This window comes from Hipposideros armiger, unplaced genomic scaffold (genome assembly GCF_001890085.2).
Source record: "Hipposideros armiger isolate ML-2016 unplaced genomic scaffold, ASM189008v1 scaffold_72, whole genome shotgun sequence".
Taxonomy (NCBI): Eukaryota; Metazoa; Chordata; class Mammalia; order Chiroptera; family Hipposideridae; genus Hipposideros; species Hipposideros armiger.
The window spans coordinates 1,338,386-1,355,186 of NW_017731422.1; the positions used below are offsets into that span (position 1 = coordinate 1,338,386).

Genomic DNA, 16,801 nt, shown 5'->3' on the forward strand with positions numbered 1-16,801 from the left:
AATGTAAAAAGAAAGAAATATATACATAATATATACATATTGCATGTGCTTGCTCATAGAGATTTTTTTTTTGATTTTTTTTTTTTTTTTTTTTTACAGTTAAAGCTGTTAAAAGAGTTTAGGATTGATTGCCTTTCATAGTTGGGGTTAAATTTATGTGAGGAGTATAGGCCAATGGATACATATATAAATTTACATAGGGCTTGGGGGTTAGCAAAAGATTTTGGTAAATGAATAATGCGTTAGAATTTACAGAAACTTTAAATGTCTGTCACCATACTTGGGAAGCATCTTGGCAAAAATCACTAACCAAATATGTCAAATCGATGTTCAGCATAGAGTAAGATAGCAAATTTCCAGCACCTTCCTTCCTTTTTAAAAACAACTTTTTAAAGCTGGTGATAGAAACTACTTAAATAAAGCATTGTTTTTTGAGAACACAGCGCCTATGGTAATACTCAGTGTATATTTTTTAAAATGTGTTTTCCATGTATTGGACATGTCTCTGTAACTAGTTCTTTTTTCTGTTTTATTCTGCACTCTCTGTTAGTAGATATTTTTACTTTAATAGATGTTTATTTAAAGGATACCCCCCAATCTTAGACTTGTTGGACATACACATAACAAAACTACTGAAAGGCTTAGTCATAAATTCCGTAGGGTTTTTGGAAAAGTATCTCATAGTGTTCTTCAACATACATCCTCCTATATCTGAGTGTACGTGACAGAAGGGGGAGTGGAACTTCACCTCACGAATAATCTTGCTTATTTCATACTTTCGTTATGCACTTGACAGGGGGATGGCAGTTAGCTGCCTCGTGCTCAAGGAGATATTGGATCCTGGGGTTGAATAAAAGCACCTTGTTTAGGTCAAAGGTAGGGTACAAGTGGCTCTGCCATTGTCATTGTTAAGTGGAGTCCAGCAGGACTGCTCTACACTTATTTCTCATGACCTCAGTATCAAAGTTACAGCCCTTCCTAAAATGGAGGCTTGTGTGTTAACAGCAGGAAACTACTGCAGGAGACCAGGGAAGGCACAGCCTTTTAAGGAAATTTTCCTGAAAGACTTAGTGGAGGCTGTTCTAGCCATATTGGTGGTGTTACAGGCATCTAGACGGTATGTAGAAATTGAGCGTCAGACTATTGGTTGGGACTAGACCTAGGACAAGTCAGTCAAGGCATCAATGAGTGGTAAAGTAGGGCTTTAAGCGGGGAAAAAAATCGGACAATTTGTGCAAGTATCAATTACTTGGATTTTGTCTTTAAAGTGACTTAAAAATATTATATACATTGCAGAACTAAAAGGAAGTGACTGGGTAGGTGTGGTGGTTTTCATTTCTATTTTCCCAAAACCACTAGGACAAATATCTAGCTTTGTATGTGGGGGGGAGGATATTGGCAGAACTACTATGAGAAAAAGTGGAATTAAAGCTGAAGTATGAACAACGCTGAAAATTAAAATAATACACTCACCAAATCCCATCCCTAGTTATATGTCTTTAGATGGTTTTAGACATATTTCTTCTAATGATTACTTTTAGTAAAAGAGTTTTAAGTTCTCATTAAAGCTTGAGGGAATGCTTGATAATAATTGTATATTTTATTAACATGTGTTTTTAAAATATTGTTTTTACTAGAGCTATGAATTGAATTGTTTCTTTATCTTTTAGTCATTTATTTTGCTTTGTTATTATAACTTGGTACTTTTTCTATAGTGAGATTTGGAGTAACTTAAAATAATGGAGGGAAAGCTGTCCAGGCAGTCCAAAGAAATAAATACTGAATAAAATTCATCAGTGAACACAACAGAAGATTCTCACTCTCTTACTAGTAATCAGTGTATAAAAAGTTTTAGTTTTGATGAAGTCCAGTTTATTTTTTCTTTTGTTGCCTGTGCTTTTGGTGTCATACTTAAGAAACCATTGCCAAATCCAAGGTCAAGAAGACTTTCCCCTCTGTTTTATTCTAAGATTGTTATAGTTTTGGCCCTTTAATTTAGGTCTTTGATCTATTTTGAATTCATTCCCCAAAATGAATTATTGAAAAGACTGTCCTTTCCAAATGAGGTGTTCTTACCACCCTTATGGGATGTAAGTTGACTATATATGTAAGGATTTATTTTTCAGCTCTCTGCTCTATTCCATTTGTCTATTTGTCTATCCTCTCATGGTAGTTCCACATTTTTTCTCTTCACTGACAGCCTTGGGAGAGAGAGAGGCAGGGTGCTTTCTGTGGAATATGTATTTTCCTAATTCATACACTGAAGTTATCACCATCTGGGTGTTACTTTTCTCGACTTTGTATTAGGTTCCTCATACTGACCTACCTTGCTTTGGGTCCCAGCATTCTTTCCTACACCTTGAATACTATGCTAGTTGAAATCCAGGCTATAGGCTGCTATGAATACATTTTGGCTGCAGGGCTTTCTTGACCTGAGGCAATGGTATTTTCACATTTTATCTGACTTCTGTTTTGTCTTGCCTACTGCTAGTTAAAGCATGCTTTAAATATGTTTTCAATATAGTATTATACATTTTCAAATGTTCTTTACCAGGAAGTGATTTTCTGTACATCTAGTCTACCATATAAAAGTTGAGAATATGACTTTTAAGAACAGTTTTGTATTCCATTCTTGATCATCTGTTTGCATATAATTGGCAATGATAATTGATAGTATTTACATAAATTTTTCTTAGCAACTTTTATTTTAATTGTAGGCTACTGTAATTTTCTATTTGACTGTTCTATTACTGTATTGACAATATGGATATGGTAACATGCTTTTCTTGTTGCCAGTATTATGAAGTGGTTAATGTTTTGCATTTTGAAACAGTACATGTCTTTAAAAATGACTACACAAATCAAGACGTAGCATAAATAACACTGCATTTTTTTTGGAAGTTTCAGCTTGTGTAGGAGAGATGCAGTTCTTTGTCCACAGAAAATTGTACATCCACTCTGTTATTTGAGAGAACAATCTGTACTCCATTAAACACATTAATATAATACGTTATTTTTCACCTTTTCCTTTCTCACTTTTACAGCCCTTAATATTGGTGTGATTAAATTTTTTTTTTTTCTTTTTGCAGGTTTTCTTTAGGTGATGCTAGAAGGCCCCTTCATGAAACAGCAGTTTTGGTAGAAGATGTGGTACACACTCAGTTAATTAATTTGGTAAGAGCATATATAATTTCATTTGATATGTGTATCGTCTGCGTTCTGCTTATGTTGGGATTGCAACCCAACACATTTTTTAAAAATATTGTATTTACATTTAGAATTCTTTTTGTCAGCTTTATTGAGGTATAGTTTACATATAACAGAGTTTCACTGGTTTAAGTGCATAATTCAATGAGTTTAGACAATTTATTGTCATGTGACTATCAACACAATCTTGATACAGATTTTCATCATCCAAAAAGTTCCCTTCTGCCGCCTGTATAAATCAGTTTTTTCACCCACTCTTTGACCCCTGGTGACAGGTTTTCTACCTGCTTTCTATCACTGTGTAAGTATAGTTTTTCCAGAACTCTCTTGAAACCTTTTTTAGTTTGAATTTTAAACTTATAGAAATATTGCACAAATAGTACAGAGAATTCCGAGATACCCTTCGCTTCCCCTGTTAACATCTGATATAACCGTAGAGCAATTATGAAAACCAGGAAGTAACATTGGTACAATCCTGTTAATAAAATCATCAACCTTATTTGAATTTCATCAGTTTTCCCATTAATGGTCCTTTTCTGCTCCAGGAGCCAATCCAGGATAAAACGCTGAAATTGGTTATCATGTCTTTGTCACCTTGTCTGATATCAGTCTTTCCATGTCTTTCACAACCTCGTCACTTTTGAAAAGTACCAGGCAGTTATTTTGTAGAACGTTCTTCTTTTTCAATTGGCCTGATGTTTTCTTATGATTAGAATGTGACTATGCTTCTTTGGCAAGAATGCCACTGAAGTGACAGGTCTTTTTCTAAGTGTATTATATCAGCGGGTTCATGTTGTTGATGTCTTATTTGTGATCTTAACTTTGATAACTTAGGTAAGGTGGTACATGCTGAATTTTTCCACTACAATAAAGTTGGTGTTTTTCCTTTTTGTTTTTAATAAATATCTTGGGAGAGATATTTTGTGACTATGCAAATATTCCTTTTCTCTGACAATTTATGCCTGTAAATTTTAACATTCATCAGTGTATTTTGTCTGACACAGTGGTCTTCTGTTTCCCTCTTTCCTTTTATATTTTTTAATTCCAATCATCCTGAAAGGAATAGATATACTTTATCACCATTTTTTTATTCAATTTTTAATGTATATATGTATGGACTAAAGTATATTTAAATTTTATTTTTAGGATCATTATGCAGTAATATCATTATTTATTTTTATGCTCAAGTTGTACCAACGCTGGCCATTAGGAACTCTGTTACGTCCTTTCCCCATTTTTCTATCAGATTTTTGTTCCTATGTCTGAGGTATATCAGGGATATCAGCCCTTTGTTTGTGGTATTTATTAATAACCTGTTCTTGCAGTGTGTCAGTTACCTTTGGACTTGTTTTTATGAGTTATTTTGGGCATACAAGTATTTTTATTTTAACATAGTCAAATGAATCAATAATTTATTGCCTTTGGATTTTAAATCAGAGTTAGACTTTTCCTTATACCAAGATTAAAGAGGAATTCATCCATGTTGCTTTCTGGTGCTTATATGAGTTTTGGTTTTAACATTTACATCCCTAATCCGTTTGTAGATTATTCTTGTTATTGTGTGAGACATGGATCTAATCTTTTCCCAAATGACTACTCAGTTATATTATCACCATTTATTAAAAAGTCGGTACTTTCCCTAATGATTTGAGAGGCTTCCTTTGTCATATACTACTTAGCATATGCATTGGGGTATATTTCTGATTTGTAGTCTATACCAATGGTTAGTTTATCTCTGCATGTGCTAATATGACATTTTAAAATATAGGTTTTATGGTATATTTTAAAGATTGTTATAACTAGCCTCACCTTGTAATTTTTCTTTCTGAGTCTGCTCCTGGCTATTATTCTATGTTTATTTTTCCATGTGAACGTTAGTATTAAATTTTGCAGCTCCATAAAATAGCTTGTTGGCATTTTTATTGAGATTGCATGAATTCATAAATTTAGAAAAACTGCATCTTTAGAATGTTGAATCAGTCTAAGAATAGGGAGTGTCTTTACATTTTTTCAATGCTACTTTTGTGTCTTTCCTGAGTGTTTTAACATTTTTCTTCTAGAGGCTTCATATTATTTCTTGCTAGATTTGTTCCTAAGTGTAATCTTCTTTGTTGCTACTACAAATGGGCTTTCTCTATAATTACATCTGAAATTTACTGAAAACATCTGAAATTTACTGAAAACATCTGAAATTTACTGAAATACGTAAATCTACAGATTCAAGAAGCCGAGCAAACTCCAAACAGGGCAAACCCAAAGAAATGCATGTATGAACTGCTAAATTCTTAAGACATAATATAAATCTAAAAGCAGCCAGATCTATTACCATAGGAGAGCAATGATTTGAAAGAGAGCAGAATTTTCATTAGAAAACATGGAGACTGAGAGGAAATGGCACAAGAGTTTTAAAGTACTAAATATAGAGCTCTCAGTCAGCAGTTTTTTTCATGGACTTCATGTTCACATGGCGTTTTTTTCTTTGTGTCTTCATGTGCTCCCCCCACCCCACCACCAAGTACATCAGGTATTTACTGTTTAGTGTTATTGTGATCATATGTATTAAAGCTGTACATGCTATTAACGTCACATTGCAGTGTTACAGCTTTCCCTTTAAAAAGTAATATGTCTTTTAAAGGAATAAAAAGAAGTATAAATAAAAAGAAGTATATAAAATCTTTTACATTTAGCCACATATTTACTATTTTCCATTCTCATCATTTGTTACAGATCTGAGTTGACATTTAAATAAATTCCTTCAGCCTGAAGAATTCTACATTTTTTTTTGTAGTACAGATGTGCCACTGGTGAATCCCCTAAGTTTTCTTGTTTGTTTGTTTTTTAATTAATTTAAACACATCTTTCGTCACCTTTATTCTTGAAGTATATCTTTCCTGTATGTGGACTTCTAGTTGATAATCTTTTCCTTTTAGCTGTTTGATTATGCCACTCCAATATTTATATAAGTTTCTGATGTCAGATCAGATGTTACTCACTTGATATAACATGTTGCCTTTCTCTGCCTGATTTCAAGATTTTGTCTTTGTAATTCTGTCTTAGCAAATTGATGTGTCTGGGACTGATTTTCTTTATGATTATCTTGCAAATTTGTTGTTCTTGTTGGATCTGTGAACTAATATTTTCCACCAATTTCCAGAAGTTTTCAGCCATTAAATATTTCCTGTGTTTTTCGTTCTGGGATTTCAGTTACATGTGTTTTGGACCATTTGTTATTGTTTCACAATTCTTACAGTCTCTAAATTTTTCTACAAACTTTTTTTCCCTTTGTTTGTTTGACTTTGGTAGTTTCTTATTAATATCTTTAAGATTCTTCTGGAATCTTTAATTTAGTCCATCTAGTGTATTTTTTATTTAACTCAGTATTTTCTGTTATAGGATTTGAAAATGCATCTAATTGGGATAAAGTACCAATTATGGGACAGTTGAACATTTTTATATTGTTCTACTATTTTAAATATAGAAGTTGGAACTTTATTTGATGATGACTGTTATAATAGTATAAACAAGAAATAGCCTGTTTTTACCAATAGTGAAAGATCCTCTCATTACAATGTATTGGGTTGTCGGAAAAGTCATGATGTGTTTTTTCTGTTTTTCATTGCAAAAATGCTTCATGACTTTTCCAACAACCCAATATGCTTCCCTCTCCCTACCCATGTAATATATGGATAATAGTTTTCATCTCTTTGTGTGAGATTGACCCTGTCCAGATCTCAGTATGTGTACAGTTGAATGAGGGACCTTGCTAGAGAAAGGTCTTGCTTTTTTCTCTTAGTCACATCCAGGCATGGATCAGAGAGAATTCTTCAAAGGAAAGGAAGAATAACAGAGAAATGGTTAAAAAAAAATAGGTCCTTTATTACATCAAATATCATGCAGCCATTACAAATTGTGTTCATGTGTTTTATGCTCTCCATTTTTGTTTTGTAATTTTCTATTCATTAAGACCAGTTTTTTCCTTTCGTTTTTCTATTTTTATTGAGATATTATTGACATAATATTGTGTAGTCTTGAGGTGTACCACAGGATGATTTGATCACAGGTTTATATTGTGAATTGATTGTTCACAATAAGGTTAGTTAACACATCCATTACCTCACATATTTAACGTGTATGTGTGTGTGTGATGAGAACATTTAATATCTATACTCTTAACAACTTTAACATGTACAATACATTATTGTTAACTATTGTATATGCATATTTCTGTGAAAAGTTTCATTGGAATTTTGATAGGGAGTCCATTGAATCTATAGATGGCTTTTGGTAGTATGGACATTTTAACAATATTAATTCTCCTGATCCATGGACACAAATATCTTTCCATTTATTTGTGTCATCTTCAGTTTCTTTCATCAATGTCTTATAATTTTCAATGTAATGATATTCACCTCCTTGGTTTGATTATTCCCAAGAATTTTATTTTTTTGATGTTACTCTAAATGTGACCGCATTCTTTATTTCTCTTTCAGATAGTTCATTGATAGTATATATTGGGTTGTCAGAAAAGTCATGACATATTTTTTCTATGTTTTTCGTTGCGAAAATGCGTCATGACTTTTCCGACAACCCAATAGAAATGGCATTGATTTTTGTATGTTGACTTTGTATTCAGCAATTTTACTGAATTTGTTTTTTTAGTTCTCAGTTTTTTTATTGGAATCTTTAAGTTTTCTATATCTAACATAATGTCATCTGCAAACAGAGACAATTTTACATCTTTCTTTCCAATTTGGATACTTTTAATTTCTTTTTCTTGCCTAAGTTTTCTGGGTAGGACTCCCAGGACTATGTTAAGTAACAGTGGTGATAAAGGGCACACCCTTGTCTTGTTCCTGATCTTAGAAGAAAAGCTTTCAATCTTTTATTGTTGAATATTATATTAGCTATTGGTTTGTCATATGCAGCGTTTATTACACTGAGGTATATTCCTTCTACACATAATTTGTTGAGCTTTTATTTGAAAGGGTCTTGAATTTTGTGAAATGTTTTTCTCTGCATCTGTTATAATGATCATACGATTTTTATCCTTCTATTCATATAGTATGTCACATTTATTGAGTTGCCCATATTGAACCATCCATGCATCCCAGGAATGAATTTCACTTGATCATAGTGTACAATCCTTTTAATGTGCAGTTGAATTTGGTTTACCAGTATTTTGTTGAGAATGTTTGCATCTATATTCATTAGATATATTGGCGGTAGTTTTCTTTGCTTGTAGTGCCCTTACCTGAATTTGGTATCAGTGTAATGCTGGCCTCATAAAATGGGTTTGGTGGTCCTTGCTTTTCAATTTTTTGAAAGAATTTTAGAAGGAGTGCCATTAATTCTTCTTTAAATGTTTGGTAGAATTCACCAATGAAACTGACTGACTGTAGGCTTTTCCTTTTTGGGGAGGTTTTTGATTGCTGCTTCAACTTTTTAGTCTGTTCAAAGTTTCTGTTTCTTCATTATTCAGTCTTGGTAGGTTGGATGTTTCTAGTAATTCATTTCATCTAGGTTATCCAATTTGTTTTCATGTAGTTGTTCCTAGTATCCTCATACAATGCTTTGTATTTTTTTGACGTGGGTTGTAACATCTCTTACTCCTTTTATAATTTTGTTTACTTGAGTCCACGCTCTTTGTCTTGGTTAGTTTAGTTGCAGGTTGGCCAATTTGTTTACCTTTTCAAAAAAAAAATCTTAGTTTCATTGACTTCTTTTTCTTTCTATAAAGTTTTAGTCTCTATTACATTTACTTTTGTTCTAATCTTTATTATTTCCTTCCTTCTTCTGTTTTTGGACTTAGGTAATTTGTTCTTTTCCAGTTGCTTATGGCATAAAGTTAGGTTGTTTATTTGAGACATTTTTTCTTAATGTAGGTATTTATTGTTATAAACCTCCCTCTTATTACTACTTTTCCTGCATCCCAAAAGTTTTGATATGTTGTGATTTTGTTTCTGTTTGTCTCAATATACTTTGTGTCTTCCCCCTTTGATTTCTCCTTTGACTCACTGGTTATTTGGAAGAGTGCTGTTTAATTTCCAGCATTTGTGAATTTTCCAGTTTTCCTCCTATTATTGATTTCCAGTTCCATATCACTGGGGTCAGAAAAAATAGTTGATGAGATTTCAGTCCTAAACAGGAGTGTTTCTTGCCAGATTCCCATGCCAGCAGCACTACTTGCTGACTTCAGCTGGGAGGGTCTGGAGCCCAGTCACAGGGCCCTTTCCGAATCTACAGGTGGACCACGTTTGGTGACTTTACCCCCAGGGGCTTCTGGATCATGGCCAAGAGGGGTGGACATTTCGGGGATCATTTTAGTAGCAGCTACATATTATTTTATTTGGGAAATACTACAGTAAGACTGGCAATTAGATTAAGTCTCTAAGTTTTCCTTGTGTCTTTCCTTTTGTCTCTCATTTTGACCTGTCATTCCCATCTGAGACCTTTGTCCTCTTATCCTACCCCTGATTCTTACTCAGTGTTTCAGCCGGGCCTTCCCTCCATTCCACGTGATTTCACCTAACTCTCCTCTGTTCCACCTGTTAGGTGGTGACTATCTTAGGCCCCAGTTAACTCCTCTTCACTGGGTCTGCATGATTAAGAATATGTTAAATAATGAAGATAGATACAGGCACCCTCTGCTTTTTGAACATTCACGTTACACCACTTCTCTTTTATGGAAGACCTATCTATCCTAGTACCTGTTTTTACTAACTGAAAGAAATATGAAGAGGATGTTCACTTTTACAAAAACAGACAAAAAGGGAAAATAATGTACAGGGTTTGTTTTGCAGTGAACAGTTACAGAGGCAGCGACACCCCGAGCAGCGAGAGTGGCACCGACAAGCGTTTTCTGGGGAACTACACTCAGCATCAGTGAATGAATCGCTATTATGATGCTGTCCATAATAATATCCTTTCAAGTTCCAAAACTGCCTTGAGTTCTAGTCTTCTAGAACAGCTGCTTTCATTTTCTATTCATTCAAAGTAAAATATCAGAAGAATCTCTTCATTTTATGTATAGAATATAAGTATCTTTCCATTTCAAAATTATATTGGATTTTCACTGTATTAATCTACTACCAGGAAACTAGTAAGTTATTCAATCTCTTGTACTATATTTTCACATCAGAACCAATTTTCAGTGTTATTCCAATAATCTTTAATTGTGAAATTAATAATAAATTTTTATATATGAAGAGTGTTTGCTTAAATCTCCCATCTGGATTAGCCTACACTGATTGTCCATTGCGTCCCTTTCCCCTCTGACTTCTAATGCTTTTTAATTTGGCAGCTAATCTCCCGGTAGCAGGAGCTTATACAAGGCACTGTTCAATCCTAATCACCACTTCTGTGAGGCGTCACTGGTGCCACCTCAGTAATGGTTTATGAGTATGTTTTAAAATAGTAATAAAGTTTCCTGTACAGAACTTCAATTATAAGGGTTATCAAAATAGGACAAACTAATATAATTTGTGATTGCATAAAATAAAGGAAGTGGAGGTACCACAGGGACCTCATGAATCACAGATTGGAAACAGTCTTCTACCTAACTAAACATTCAGACTTTGTACTAAGTCACAGCATGTGTATGTAACTCAGCAAACCGGAACACACTCTGTGTTTATGTGAATGGGATAAAGGAGTTCACAAATACCATCTGGGGGAAAAAATCTTGTCCGGGTTTTTATTTTTTTTTTAGTCCTACTGTCCTACATATTTGGCATTTGGCATGAACAGACTAAAAACTCACCCACTTGGTGGAAAAAAAAACACATGTCCACATACAGACTGGTTCAAAATATATGAATGCTGTGTATCACTAAAAACTGATTACTTTTATTCATTTCTACTTAAAACTTTCTTATGAATCTATTGTGGAAAATTTGCTAATTATTTGGGACAGCACTTATTTCTGATTGATTGCTCTTAAAATTGTCCATTTAATTAGTCTTATATTTTCTCATACATTACTACCTCGTGCCTCAAGAAATACAATTTTATCTCTTTAAAAAAGTAAGTTTGTATTGCTGTTAACAGATATACAGTTTTTAATCTGTGACACAAAATGGGCATATTTCCAAGTAGCATGCCTCTAGCTACATTTTCCCTACCAGTTACCCTGGGTAGTTTGCTACTGCATACACTAGAGGACCAACCATGAGGGAATTTCTTTTCCTACTCTTAGCATGTCTTTTTTTGTTTTCTGTAATATATATCTCACTAATAGTCAATTATTCAACTCTTCAAGGTAAGAGAATCTCAGAGTGCAAATTGTTTACAGTTCCTGTAAGTTATAAGTAGTGTCTCAGATTACTTGGTTTCCTTAGCAGAGGTATAAAACAGTATCTTCCCATTTTTCTTTTAACCCTCCATCGGGCGCAACTGATCTCACAATTCATTGCACACAAAGATGCTGCTATGAAATAACGTCTTTACTAAGTCACAAAGACGACTGGCGATAGATTTCGGTAGAGGGGGAAGGTATGGAAGCCATGAGTCACAATACTTAAGTTAACTTTTAGATATTTGAAAATTTGTGTGCAATGAATCCGTGGGATCAGTTGCGCCTGACAGAAGGTTAAAAAACAATTTTTTTTTCATTTTCTAATTACTTTTATTATTTAGGGCGTTGGAAATCTGGAGGTGGGCTGGGGGTACAATTCACAGCAATCCTTACATCAGCCTTTTACCTGAAATTGGGGGCGTCCCCATTTCTTTTCCTCTTGTTTTGTTTTGTCTTAATTAAAATTTATTGAGGTGGCAATGGTCAACAAAACTACATAGGTTTCAAGTATACAATTCTATAATACATCGTCTGTATATTGATTGCATTATGTGTTTACCCAGAGTCAGTTCTCCTTCCATCACCATATATTTGATCCCCTTTTACCCTCATCTACACCCCACTTCCCCCTTCCCCTCTGTTAACCAGTAAACTGTTATCTGTGTTTTTGAGTTTTTCTTTATTTGTCTTATTCCTTTATTGTTTTCCATTTTATATCCCACATATGAGTGAACTCATATGGTTCTTGACTTTTTCTGTCTGACTTATTTCACTTAGCTGATAATCTCAGGATCCATCCATGTTGTCGCAAATGGCGGTATTTCATCTTTTCTTACGGCAGAATAGTATTCCATTGTGTATATATACCACATCTTCTTTATCTATCAAAGGACACTTCATCTATTGAAGGACACTTTGGTTTCCACGTGTTGGCCACCGTAAATAATGCTGAAATAAACATCGGAGTACATGTATCTCTGGATAAATGTTTTCGGATTTTTTGGGTAGATACCCAGAAGAGGGATTGCTGGGTCATATGGTAATTGTATTCTTAATTTTTTGAGGAACCGCCACACTGCCTTCCATAGTGGTTGCACAATCTGCATTCCTACCAACAGTGTATGAGGGTTCCTTTTTCACAACAGCCTCTCCAACTTTTGTTATTTGTCTTGTTGATGATAGCCATTCTAAGCAGGTGTGAGGTGATATCTCATTGTGGTTTTGATTTGCATTTCCTTAATAGCTAGTAAGGTTGAGCATTTTTTCATATATCTGTTGGCCGTTTGTATGTCTTGTTGGAAGAAGAACCTTTTCATGTCCTCTGCCCATTTTAAAATTGGATTGTTTGTATTTTTGTTGTTGAGTTGTGTGAGTTTTTTATATATTTTCAATATTAGCCCTTTATTGGAAGTGGTGTTTGCTAATATCTTCTCCCATTCGGTTGGTTGCCTTTTTGTTTTCTTGATGGCTTCTTTTGCTGTGTAGAAATTTTTTAGTTTGAAATAGTCCCATTCATTTATTTTTGCTTTTACTTCCCTTGTCTTTGAGGTCAAATTCATAAAGTCCTCTCTGAACCCAAGGTCCATAAGTTTATTACCTATGTTTTCTTCTATGCACTTTATTGTTTCAGGTGTTATGTTTAGGTCTTTGATCCATTTTGAGTTAATTTTGGTACAGGGTCACCCCAATAAATTTTAATTAAAAATAAAAGAACAAGGTTGTTATGTTTGCCTTATGTTTACTAGGAACTTAATATTTTTAAATTTTGGTTTTCCATTTAAAAGCTAAAATATTAACTCTTACCTTTGTTATTTTCTATCATGTTGGGTATAAAAAAAAGCCACTGCATTTTCATTTAAATCAGTGATCAGGTAGTGATATAGTTACTATTTTCAAATGCCTTGCTTGTGGAAATAAAGAACATATTGGAGTTCAGTTTTTTTTTCCATAACATACCTAATTTCTTGTTCTTTTTATGCTAGTCAGGAAATGAAAGTTCCTTGTAAGTAAGAAAGAAATTATTCATCTATGTCAGTATTAAAGACTGAATGGCTACTCTCCAAAAGAGGGAATGATAATTAATAATGTTTTAAATTTACACTTGAGTTTTAAAACCAGTTTCTTTGTTTTAACAAAGTCTTTATGGTTGGATAATAAACCACTTAATAATCATTAATAACTGAAACTATGTTTGGCTTCAGAATGGATTTGAATGATGTTGTCAGGAATAGAATTCCTATTTCTAAATTTCAGATAAATTGCGTAGAGTTTGCATTTATGCCAAGAAACCAAGGTTAGCCATTGGTATCCATGAAATCACCTCTGATCAAGACATGTGGATTTCCATTTGGAGTATGAACAATGTTTCTTAAATATATACTAGAGAAGAAAGAGATGAAAAAGAAGCTTGGGGCTAGATTTTCATGGTCATTGAGTTTCAAACTGAGGAATGTATATGTAATTCTGTCGGTTTCTGGGAGCATTGAAAATTTTAGAAAGTGACATAGTCAGGAAAGTAGATAGAATTATATATAACCTGGCTAATTTACGAGATGTGATCAAACAGTACGGTGAATGTTTAAATAAAATTATTACAGTAAAAGACACATTGTCGTTAATCTCCCCTCCTCAGAATACCCCCTGCACTTCAAACACACTTATCCCATCATTCTTGCCACTTTCTGAAGCAGACCTGGAAGTCCTCTTTTGTGAGTGTCTTTAGTTGCACTGTCGTGGCTGCCTTGATGTCTTGAATCATTTTGACTTTGGGGAAGAGCCAGAAGTTGCTCGTTGACAGATCTGGTGAATAAGGTGGATGAGGACACACTGTCATGTTTTTATTTGACAGAAATTGCCGTACTAGGAGCCTTTCCATTGTGATCAACAAATATGGTGAATGCCACTGCCGAGTGCCATCTAACGGAAAGGCAGGGATCTTCAATATGATAAGCAGTGTGTCGAACCTTAGTAACAGTGTGTGACATTTTCAACTTCTTTGGTCCACTCAGTTGGGGATGAGATACAGTTGAGAGAAGGTATGTTTTCAAATGTGTTGTAAATCATCCTCCATCATGACAACTCTCCTTGTTACACATCGCTTCTGGTATATGACAATTTCTGTCAAATAAAAACATCACAGTGTGTCTTCATCTACCTTATTTACAGGATCTGGCACTGTGCAACTTCTGGCTTTTCTCCAAAGTTAAAATGATTTAGGACATCAAGGCAGCCACGATGGCGCAACTAAAGATAATCATGAAAGAGGACTTCCAGAACTGCTTAAGAAAGGGGCAAGAACATTGTTGGGATAAGTGTGTTCGAAGTGAGGGGAAGTAGTTTGAGGGAGATTAATGGCAATGTGTCTTTTACTGTAATAATTTTTTTTTTCATTTAAACATTCACCATATTATTTGATCACGTCTCATATATAGGATAGTGAAAGACTCATAGTGCCAGTCCTGGAGGTGTCTGTTTAGAGGAACGATAATGAAATATTTAGGCAAGAGATTTTACCAGCTTTAAGTTGGTTGATGACAGGTTCTGATTCATACTTTACTATCTGTAAACAATAGTCTATTATGGGTGTAAATCCTGTATCAGCAAGAATAAACAAATTCAAAATGTTATAACAATTAAATCTACCATGACAGCTCTCAGTATTTATCTGAGTGAAAAAACTGATAGAAGTACCAAGTTGACAGTCCATTTAATGTATTATGCCAATTTAACATATTCTCACTTACTAAACATTGTTCTAAATGTGCCTTTCCTGGTTACTGTTGCAAAACCCACAAGACCTTGTGAACCATCAGTTGGGAAATGCTGGTAGAATGGAAGGTTTTTAGAAACAGATATCTCTGATTTTGAATCTTGGCTTCATAACTTGCTTAGTTAAGCAACCATGAAGGTATTTCTTAGTCTGCCTGAGTCTTGGTTTACTCATCTGTAGGAGTTTACCTACCTCGTAGCCATTATATAAATTAATGTGTACAGATGACCTAACACTGATCTACACTATCTTTCAATGAAAACATGATTTAATTAATGACAGCCAAAAATTTAAATCATAAACCTATACATTTGGAGCAACACGGTGTCAAGAGCAAAAATACTAAAGAGCCAGAAAGAGTTAAGAGTCATATGCTGTCTCTATCCATGAGTTGTTTCTGTTTTGTTTGTTCATTTATTTTGTTTTTTTAGAATCTACATTACATGTAAGTCATGTCATATGGTATGTGCCTTTCTCTGCCTGACTTATTGGTGGTCACCAGATGGGATGGGTGAAAAAGGTGAAAAGAATTAAGAAGTACAAATTGGCAGTTATAAAATTAGTCATGGGGATGTAAAGTACATCATAGGGAATTTAGTCAATAATATTGTAATAACTGTGGTGTCAGATGGGTACTAGGCTTACTGGGGTCATCATTTCATGAGGTATATTAATGTCTAATTACTATTGTGTACACCTGAAACTAATATATTGTATGTCAACTGCATTTGAAAAATAAATATTAAAAAAATACATGGAGGCAAAAAATGAAATCCCTAAGTAAAAAAGAGAGAATCACTTGCTGTATGTATTTCTGGGGCCACTTTCCTGCCATTGAATATCACACCATCATACTGTATTTCTCCTACTACTACTTCTTACTCCTGATCTTAGATACCTTAGAAAACTTATTATATGTGGATTTCCCTGTTCCTTTCTTCTCTGTTCCCATCTGCCTCTGTGTCCCTGAGAAAAACTTGCAGACACAATGCAGTCTAAATTGCCTTCGTTAATATGATTCAGTCCTAGGTTTTCAAAGGTTTTCCATAACCTTCATACTTACTTATTTTATGACTACAATTTGAATAGAACTTAACTTTATCAGTGAAACAAGAGCACAGTGTTGATAAAAGCATTTATTTTTCTCCAGCAAATCTTTGACTCTCTCCTAAATGATTTGTTTGTCTCCTCATTTTGTATTTTAGTGAGGCTATTATGTTTAGTTTTGTTCCTTTCACACAAATGAATGACTTTGAGAATATTATATGAAAAAGTTTCCCAACATGCTTGAAGAACACATGAAAAGATTTAATAAGCACATCATAGTGTGGAGTCTGAGAGATGCAACAGAGAAATGGACAAATGGGTAGGTGAGAGAAGGTTCAGTAGAGAGAGAGTTGAAGTCCCCAAAATGATCACTGTGCCAAAATGAGTATAGATTTCTTAAATTATTATTATTGGGCCTAAATTAGGTATTTACTATGAATACACTTTGTGAAATATGAGGCAATATATTTTTTTAATTAGAGTTT

General features: G+C 34.0%; 1 protein-coding gene across 4 annotated transcripts in view; it reads left to right on the forward strand.

Moving 5' to 3' along the window:
* SUPT3H (SPT3 homolog, SAGA and STAGA complex component) overlaps positions 1–16,801 on the forward strand; it is a 455,615-nt gene that overhangs the window by 203,533 nt on the left and 235,281 nt on the right. For all 4 annotated transcript variants that reach the window (XM_019642792.1, XM_019642795.1, XM_019642796.1 and 1 more), the window contains exon 3: positions 3,090–3,174. In XM_019642792.1, the coding sequence (XP_019498337.1) occupies positions 3,090–3,174 (85 nt within the window). The remainder of the gene's footprint in view (positions 1–3,089; positions 3,175–16,801) is intronic.